Source organism: Cebus imitator, unplaced genomic scaffold (genome assembly GCF_001604975.1).
Source record: "Cebus imitator isolate Cc_AM_T3 unplaced genomic scaffold, Cebus_imitator-1.0 Scaffold121, whole genome shotgun sequence".
NCBI lineage: Eukaryota > Metazoa > Chordata > Mammalia > Primates > Cebidae > Cebus > Cebus imitator.
In genome coordinates this window covers 3,253,913-3,264,128 of record NW_016107436.1, presented here as the reverse complement: position 1 = coordinate 3,264,128, position 10,216 = coordinate 3,253,913, and the positions used below count along the sequence as shown (strand labels likewise).

The 10,216-nt window shown below is 35.1% G+C and overlaps 1 protein-coding gene across 7 annotated transcripts in view; it reads left to right on the top strand.

The window, feature by feature from the left end:
- Positions 1-10,216, top strand: part of BCAS3 (BCAS3 microtubule associated cell migration factor) — a 679,070-nt gene that overhangs the window by 180,925 nt on the left and 487,929 nt on the right. For all 7 annotated transcript variants that reach the window (XM_017539912.2, XM_017539911.2, XM_017539919.2 and 4 more), the window contains exon 9: positions 2,708-2,784. In XM_017539912.2, the coding sequence (XP_017395401.1) occupies positions 2,708-2,784 (77 nt within the window). The remainder of the gene's footprint in view (positions 1-2,707; positions 2,785-10,216) is intronic.

The window sequence follows — 10,216 nt, the reverse complement described above, 5'->3', positions numbered from 1 at the left end:
ATTTTTTGTATTTTTAGTAGAGACGGGGTTTCACCATGTTGACCAGGATGGTCTTAATCTCTTGACCTCATGATCCATCCGCCTCGGCCTCCCAAAGTACTGGGATTACAGGCGTGAGCCACTGCGCCCGGCCTAATACAGCTTTTTATATGTATGATGTATATGCTGCTTTATGATGTGAAATGTAATTTTGCTTTACGAACCCACCAAAACTTTTGAAGATCATGTTCCTGAACTATAAAAAATGATTTAAAATATTTTTTATTCCTTCATACTTCACAATGGCACTAAAATAGGGACTAGACTGATTTTTATCCTTAACATTTATTTCATTTAGTTGCTGGGAAAATATTCAAATCTATCTTGAACTTCTATCTGACTTCTAGTGCTAATGACAAATTAATCACAGAACATTAGAGGAGAAAGGAACCTTAAGACTCTTCTATCACTTAGCACTTTCCTTTTCCATTTGAGCAAACTGAAGCCCTAGGATGGTAAATGTCTTGATCATTAGCCCTTAGATACCTCATCTAAATCTTCCCGCCTTGGCCTCCCAAAGTGTTGGGATTACAGGCGTGAGCCAACACGCCCGGCCTAGAAAAGTTTTTAACAGCCCCAGCTAGAAAAAAAAAAATCACAAGGATTTAACAGTAGTCACTCATTAGAATTATTCTGCATCAGTAAATTAAATTGTTCTGTTTTTAAAAATGAACAAAATTGCCGCAGTATCTTCCACAATGGTTGAGCTAATTTACACTCCTGGGAGTGGCAATTCCTCAAGGCTCTAGAAATAGAAATTCCATTTGACCCAGCAATCCCATTACTGGGTACATTCCCAAAGGATTATAAATCGTTCTGTTATAAAGTCACATGCACACGTATGTTCATTGCAACACTGTTTACAATAGCAAAGACCTGGACCCAACCCAAATGCCCATCAATGACAGACTGGACAAGGAAAATGTTGCACATATACACCATGGAATACTACACAGCCATAAAAAATGATGAGTTCGTGTCCTTTGTAGGGACATGGATGAATCTGGAAACCATCATTCTCAGCAAACTGACACAAGAACAAAAAAATCAAACACCACATGTTCTCACTCATAGGCAGGTGTTAAACAATGAGAACACATGGACACAGGGAGGGGAGCATCACACACTGGGGTCTGTTGGGGGAGGACTAGGGAAGGGACAGTGTGTGATAGGGAGGTTGGGGAGGGATAACATGGGGAGAAATGCCAGATATAGGTGATGGAGGGATGGAGGCAGCAAACCACCTTGCCATGTAAGTACCTGTGCAACAGCCCTGCATGATCTACACATGTACCCCAGAACCTAAAGTACAATAAAAAAAAAATGAACAAGATTAACAAAGCACGCATATTAAATAATACATTTTTTTGTTTTTCTCTTACTCATATTAGCATCTGTTGCCCAGATTTACCAGCCTCCAAGTTGGAAAAATAAGCTATTACTTTGTTAAATATTTATTAACAATTATCTTTATTTGATTTTTTGAAGTAAATATTAAGCTTGGCTATTTATATTAATGTCCTGAAAGGAACAACACAACATAAAGTAGTGGTTTTGGATATATTTTAGAAATTTTGCTTTAATAATGTGTTTATAACTAAATTATTTTCTAATTATTTATAAATCATGGGCATTGGGAAAAATACTGCTTTTACAGATTCTTAGTGAATTTTACTATATTGAGTCATCAGAAATGACCTGTTTACACTGAGTAGCAGTTGTCTTAGATTTATATGTATCAGTCATTTAGACTTAAAGTGATAGGTTACATAAATCCATTTTATGTTTAAAACCATGACTAAAACATCACTGGGAAACACTTTTAGTAGATAGCCAACAATTTACTATCTTTTTTATTCTTTTTTTTTTTCCATTTCTTTTCGAGACAACACCTCACTATGTTGCCCAGGCTGGTCTCAATCTCCTGGGCTCAAGTGATCCTCCTGCCTCAGCCTCCTGAGTAGCTGGGATCACACTCATGCAACACTGTGCTGTGCTTAATGTTATCCATTCTTAATGTAGATTTACTCAATTCAAAAATAAATGAAAACAAAACTTTATGCATATATATTTTTAGAGACGATATATATATATTGTACCACTGCACTCTTGCCCAGGCTAGAGTGCAGTGGTACAATCATAGCTTCCTGCAGTCTTGACCTCCCGGGCTCAAGTGATCCTCCTGCTTCAGCCTCCTGAGTAGCTAGGACTACAGGCTCATACCACCACATCTGGCTAATTTATTTTATTTTTATTTTTTATAGAGACAGGGTCTTCCTATGTTGCCCAGGCTGGTCTTGACCTCCTGGCCTCAAGTGATCCTCCTGCCTCAGCCTCCAGGAATGTTGGGATTATAGGCATGAGCCACTACACCTGGCCAAAACAAAACTTCATTAAAAGACAAACATTTTTTGAGGTGGTAGTTTTTTCTTTCATGACTTGTCTTCTACTCTGTCTTACTTATATATAGGATTCTTTTTAGTTTATATTTTTACATTTTAAGAGGCAGAAATTCCTAGCCTAAATATTATAGGAAATGCTTAATTTTCAAATTGCATTAATAGGCATTTGTTTTCATCTAGATGATATAATGCATTTCTGATTCCACTTACTGAATTTCACATTCACTTTTTTTCTTTCTGTATTTTGTTTTTACTTCTAATTTTAGGATTCTTGTCGTAGTCTTGCAGGAGAAAATTGCTGCCTTTGATAGCTGTACTTTCACAAAGAAATTCTTTGTCACAAGTATGTACCAAATTTTTTTCCCCTTGATATGCATTTGGGTTTATACAACTTACTTGACACAATCAGAAAACTAACTGTAAATATCTCAACAGTATTTAATGTTTTCAGTTTTGGTAATTGTGATTCTGTGGATGTCCTCATTGAGTAATATAATTGTATGATATATATTTTCAACTTTCTAACACATTTTCTTCATAGCTTTGTTGTAGGTTACCTTTCTCCTTACATACTCTCCTTGAGAAATTGTGATTTAGTTTCATGTAGCTATTTCATGCTTTCAAAGCAGTTGTTAAATTGCTTAACATACCATACTTTTATCTTCTACATTTTACCTTTACATATGAGCAAAATTTGTTTTTACTAACATAAGTATCTGTCATTTAACCAAAAGGTGAAAAAAAATACATATTTTTCAAGTAAGTACTTACATTTTAAAAGAATGTTTTAAAACCTTCAATACTGTTAAATAAACATATTTTAGTTTAAACAGTGGGAAATGTTATCTTTAGGAGATTTAAAAGGAGAAGTTGCTGTAAGCTAAGGGGGTCAAGAAGACTTCATGTGAAGAATTACTATCTACAGTGGGCCGAGAAAGATATATAGGATTTAAACATCATAAGGAGAAAGGGGTATTAGTGAAAAGGCCATTCCAGTCAAGAAGACAAAGGAAAAATGTACCTATAAGACTGTAAGGAGAATTTCCTTTAAAAATTTTGTTTGTGTTTGTAATTTGAGAGTATTTGCAGCTTTTCAGTGGGAGTTTTGGCGTTTGAGATTTTGTAATAGAATTTGTGGCAAGTCCTCATTTGGGCCAACGTACAGATTTTCTGTATGATGAAACAAAATGTAAATATATAAAGCCTTGGAAAAAATACATTGACAGAATCAGTATAGAGGTTGGCATATTTTCAAAGAAAGCAATTTAGCAATTTCATATTACCAATTTTACTATGACTTCTCAATTAAAACATGTGACGGAGATAAGAGTGAAAACAAAGTTTTAAGCAGAAGAGAGAATAGAGGATGTATTCTTCTTAGTTTTTATTGCTATTCGAAATTGAAAGTTCTGGAAGGAAAAAGTATATTTTTAGCCATCTTAAAGTGGTTAAATGTATTTTAAATATATAAATGTCTTCAATATTCAATAATTTGGCTTATTATGTAAACATGTGCTATGGCAAAAAATATTGTATCTTAATTACATTTTTAGTGCCACAGATATGCCATTTATTTTCCTGTAAAGACCATATACAATAACTTTTTATTTGGGGAAACACATACATGTATATAACTAGAAAAGTCATATAAAAAACACCCATGCATTTATTATCTAGTTTCAACAGCTATCAAATAATGGACAATCTTTTTCATTTATACCCCTTTCTGAATTATTTTGAAGCCTATTGCAGACATTATAGAATTTAATTTGTACATATTTATTATGGACATCTGAAAGATAAGAACTTAGAAAAATTACCAAGTGATTATATAATTATCATCCAAACTGCAGTCTTTTGATTTGCGTAGTTGCCACTGGACTTAACTCTGATCAACATATGTAAAGTCCAAAGTGAACACAGATATATGGTTATCTTGTTCTTTTAACTACCAATGAAACTCCCAAAGTTTTTGGTGCACCAAAACCTACTTTATGAGCATCCTTGCTAAATCTTTTCTACAACTCAATTTCCATGCTTCTTATGTCATATTTAATTTGAACCACTCATTATTCTCATTTTGTTGGAGATACATTTTTCCTTTGTCTTCTTGACTGGAATGAACTTTTCACTAATACCCCTTCTTACGATGTTTTAATCCTATATATCTTTCTGGGCCCAGTGTAGATAGTAATTCTTACATGAAGTCTTTCTTGAGCCCCTTAGCTTACAGTAACTTCTCTTTTTAAATCTCCTAAAGATAACAATTCCCACTCTCTGTCTGCAGAACATTATTAGATTTTCAACATACTATGCAAATCAGGATGCCCTGGTCAAATATGCTTAGGAAATGCTACCTTCTCTTGAGACTGGCAATGGTGATTACTATTTTGTCTTTTTAAATTTATTTAATATGTTTCTTTATTTCCCGTGTTTATTTGATAACAGACTTCATTTGTTACCTAACACCCTTTGGGAATGCTTTTGTAGTATGTAATCTCTGTGTCTTTTAAGGCACTTACATTCTGTCTTGTATACATTTTCTATCTGTTTGCCACTAGACAGTAATCTCATTGGGGGAAGAGTACTCAGTTTGTTTTGGATTGATGATATAAGGTTATATCATGGAAGGCGTATGTGTCTGTTATGTTCTTGCCAACATAAAAATATTAATGATACTTTTTGTTGTTCTTTTCATAATAAACCCAATTCACTTAAGGTGAATACATTCATCAAAATTAGGGGTTCTGGTTTCAAAGCACAAGTAGTTCTTTTTCAGAACGCTTAGGTAACAAAAATGTTTGTGTTAATAGTATATCTGAAAACGTAGTGCTACTCTGTCAACAGTTATCAGATGAGGAAGAAAATTATTTATATAGGATTAGTACAGATCTTTATAGGTCTGAGTTGCAAATTAAAAGTGTTTGGTGAATATTTTAAGCAATGAATATGTATACACACACACATATATATGCATATATGAATGAAATTCCTCTCTTACGAATCACATTGGGGTAAATACAGAAATTTTGTAAAGAATGAGTTTGTTAGAAAATTATGTCTTTATAGGCATCAGCTCTTGAGTACCTTTCCTGTCCATCTAAAGGATTTCCTCTTTGAAAATGAGAGCTTCTATTTCGCAAACTTTTAGTAAGCACAAAATATAAGTCAAATTTGATAAAAGTGAACAGCAGACTGAGTTGTTAGCACTCTGTTTTGAATTTTGGGCTTTTCTTTTTCCTTAATATCTTTTTGGGACATCTTTGCCATGTATTCCTGTATACATCCCCCTGAATTACTGGACCACTGAATAGAGGAAACAAGCTTTGTTAAAGCTTTGTCTTTCTTGTATCCTGTGAATCTTCACAACAGGAAGAAATCTAGAGGGGTCAGCAGTGTTTCTGATACCATAGAAAGGTACTTTAAAAGTGGCATGCAGCTTTTAATTAAGTCCTGGTCAAGTGGCTGGAGGTCCACAGTGATGAATATTCAGTAATTCCTGACCCATCACTTATTCTCTCATAGTAATGTTTGTATAACGGCTCTCATGGGTTGGGGATTCCTTAAAATCTATTCAGTGTGGATTTCATAAAATCTGAAATGGGTGTTACTTAATGGTTAAAATGTTGAAAAAAGAGTAGTAAATCAAAGTACATTCTGTCATTTTTGGGAATCAATGTTGGAAATAAGTGTAACAAACTATGTATATAAGCCCAGTAATGTCTTTTATTTATTTATTTATTTATTTTTTGAGATGGAATCTTATTCTTTTGCCCAGGCTGGAGTGCAGTGGCATGATCTTGGCTCACTGCAGCCTCTGCCTCCTGGGCTCAAGCAATTCTCCTGTCTCAGCTTCCCAAGTAGCTGGGATTACAGGCATGCTCCACTACGCCTGGCTAATTTTTGTATTTTTAGTAGAGATGGGGTTTTACCATGTTGACCAGGCTGGTCTAGAAATCCTGAGCTCAGGTGATCCACCTGCCTTGGCCTTCCAAAGTGCTAGAATTACAGGCATGAGCCACCATGCCCAGCCAGTAAGGTCTTTTAGGGAAGATGTTCTTAATTTTAACATGGTTGTCAGAAAGTAGGATAGTGCATATCCTTGGGAAGAATAGTGATTGAAAGGGAAGGAGTATAAGAGGGTGCTTTGGGGAGTCTATAATGTCTTTTTTTTGTTTGGTTGGTATGTGTTCAATATGTGTTCACTTTGTTGATTTGGGTAATTTTGCATGTATATTATATTTCAATACATACTTAATATGAAAAAATTCAGAAAGCAACAGCAGCATATGTTTGTGATTTCTTTCTTTATACTCTGGATACAATTTGATGTAGCATTTCACTACAGGTCTCCTTTACCTGTTCATCTACAGATACCCTTACCAATAGTAGTAATTATTTTATTTCATACTTCCATTAGGAAATATGTCATTCTTAGTTACAAATTATTTTGCTTGAAAAGCCTTGGGGTCAAATTTATGTATCTGATATATGATTTTAAGTTGGTAAGATTGATTATATTCTGCAAATATTTGAATGAAAGAACTTGGCTGCTTTTCTTTGAAATTACAGCTTCTTCTAAAGTGATTTGTATCAATATTTAGAACAAAATTCACCATGACTGGATTTTTGAAATTAAGGAACAAAGGGTGTCACTTCAAACTTGAAAGAATCTTATTTTCCTCCAGTTTCTCCATCTTCTCCCTGTTCCTTTATACAGACCGAAACTTTTGTCAGGTTAATCCCATGCTTGTAAGCTGGTTTTGCCCATTAGACTGAAAGGTATAGGATACAGAGATTGGAGGACAGATTATTGGGATATAGGGAGCGAGTGGGACAGGGCATACTGAGATAGCATCTGTGGTAGTTCATTTGCCTGTAGCACATAGTTTTTCTCCATTGGTTGGTACCTAGTTCTTAAAGTAGGACCATAGCCCATGTTGAGTGACAAGATTTCTACTTAATGAGGGTGTTGTTCTGATCATGCAAGCAGTTATCTTCTAAAATAGTTTGAAAAGCTTTTGCATACTACCTTCTTAGTGCATTGGTTATGTACGAATACAATGAAGGGACTGTAAAATAAGTAGAGACAGCTGTGTCCATCAGATCAAGCATCATGGGAATTTGTGCCAAAGTGTGGAGAGAACAGGTAAAGAGAGCTGATAGAGGACTGTTAATGGAACACATCCAATATGATGAGAAAGGAGACACCTTTGTATTTCAATATAAAGAAAAAGTCGCCTTGAGCAGCTGTCTGATGTGGAAATCCAAAACCAGGTATGATTAGGAAAACAAAAGACAAAGACTGATAGATGTCATTAGCAGTCATTTTCAGTATCCTTAAATTGAAAGGTAGATGTGAAGTCTCCTGAGAGATCAAAGGAGTATACAGTAGGCAATCTTGTTCCATTGGCCTCTGTATTTACTTGGAAGAGGAAAAATTATTTCTTACATTTTTGTGTTATTTCTTGGTTTTAGTGTGTTCTTTTATATTAATGATGGATAATAAATAGAACAAATGGAAATGCAAATTTTACTTTAAAATGCAAAATTATCTTTAATTTTTGAAAGAGGAGCTTTGCTTTTATGTGAAGAAACAAGTTTGTGATATTTATGAGAATTCAGCACTAGGTTAGTCTGAGTTCTAAGTTCAGCTTACATTAAAAGTTAAACCTATCTTTGTTTTTCTGGGTTCCGCATAACATGGACAAGGTCACTATGATGTTTTCAGGGCATGTGCTGGTGCAGGATACATAGTGGACACTCAAGGAATATGTGTGCAGTGAACTAACTTGTGACTTATTCTCTGCACACAATTCTCACCCACTGAGTCTTAGAATGGCAGTACTCTGAAATTCATGGTATGCTTCATATACATGAAAAATAAACCAACAATAAAATAGGAGTTTTAAACTCAAAGCTCATAAAACCTTAAGAGGGTCATTAATCAGCTGTGTGATGGTTAAACAAATCTCTGAAATGATATTTAATATTTTATGTGCTTGTATGTTTTTCTGGGGAAGATGTTCATAATCTTTTTTGGACATCATACAATATGTGGTCTTTCATGACTGGTGTCTTTCACTGATAATCAGTGTTTCTCCACTGTCCAGTATCTATCAGGTCTTCCTTTCTTTTCCTATATTTCATTGCATATATATGCCACATTTTATCTGATCATTAGTTGATAGATATTTGGTTGGTTTCTACTTTTAGGCTGTTGTAGATAATGCTTATATGAACACTAGTGTGCAAGTTTTTTGGTGAACATATATATGTTCTCTTGGGTATGGTCATTTGGCTATAAGTTTTTGTAATTTTGATTTGAATTTCTTTGATGGCTAATGACACTGACTTTTTTTTTGAGATGGAGTCTTGCTCTTCACTCAGGCTGGGGCAATCTCAGCTTACTGCAACCTCTGCCTCCCAGATTCAGGTGATTCTTCTGCCTGAGTAGCTGGGATTACAACTGCGTGCCACCACTCCCAGCTAGTTTTTGTATTTTTAGTAGAGACAGGGTTTCACTATGTTAGGCTGATCTCGGACTCCTGACCTCATGATCCGCCTACCTTGGTCTACCAAAGTGTTGGGATTACAGGCGCGAGACACTGCGCCTGGCCGGCAGTGACCATTTTTTTTTTTCTGAGATGAAGTCTCCTCTGTTGCCCAGGCTGGAGTGCAGGGGCGCAATCTCAGCTCACTGCAGCCTCCACCTCCTGGGTTCAAGCAATTTTCCTGCCTCAGCCTCCTGAGTAGCTGAGACTCAGACTACAGGTGCGTGCCACCATGCCCATCTAATTTTTTTGTGTTTTTAGTAGAGATGGGGTTTCACTATGTTAGCCAGGATGGTCTCAATCTCCTGACCTTGTCAACCACCCACTTTGGCCTCCCAAAGTGCTGGGATTACAGGTGTGAGCCGCTGTGCCTGGTGGGCACTGACCATTTTTAATGTGCTTATTTGCCGTTTGTATATCTTTGTCCATTTTTAAATTGAATTATTTGACTTTTCAATGTTGAATGGTAATAGTTATTTTATATTGTAGATATAAGTCACTTATCAGATACATTTTTTGCAAAAAATGTTTCCTCATTCTTTAGGTTGTCTTTTCACTTTCTTGATGGTGTCCTTTAAAGCATGTTAAGTTTGCATTTGTTTTGATAAAGTCCAATTTTTCTGTTGTCATATATAAGAAATCATTGCCTAATCCAAGGTCATGAAAATTTATAATATTTTGTTCTAAAGATTTAATTATTTAACTTTTATATTTAAGCCTTTGATCCATTTTTCTATGTGATTAAGATAGAGGTCCAGCTTCATCCCCATCCAGATGCCTTTGCATTTGGATATCCAGTAGACCCAGCACCAATTGTTAAAAAGACTTCTTTAACCTTTGACTTGTCTTGGAATTCTTGTTGAAAATCAGTTGACTATAAATGTAAATACCTTTTTTTTTTTAAATTTAAAGGGCTGAAACTTTTACTTTGTCCTTGCCAGGAAAAATAAGGCAAAGCGTCACAGAGAGTAGTTCAGTTTTTTGTTTTTTGAAACGAGTTCAGGTCACCTCTCCATTAGGAACACTTTCTGGGAGGATACCATCTAAAATTACATCATGCTTGTGTGCCTTCTTAATTAGTTTTTTAGTAATGGAAAAATACAGTGTGCTTCTAAAAATTTTTTACCTTCATTAAAATTGGGAAATGAGTTCTTTTACCATCCAGTTCTCTCTTTCTTTGTTCAAAAACATTGTAAATGTGTTAGAATTAGGCCTAGTATT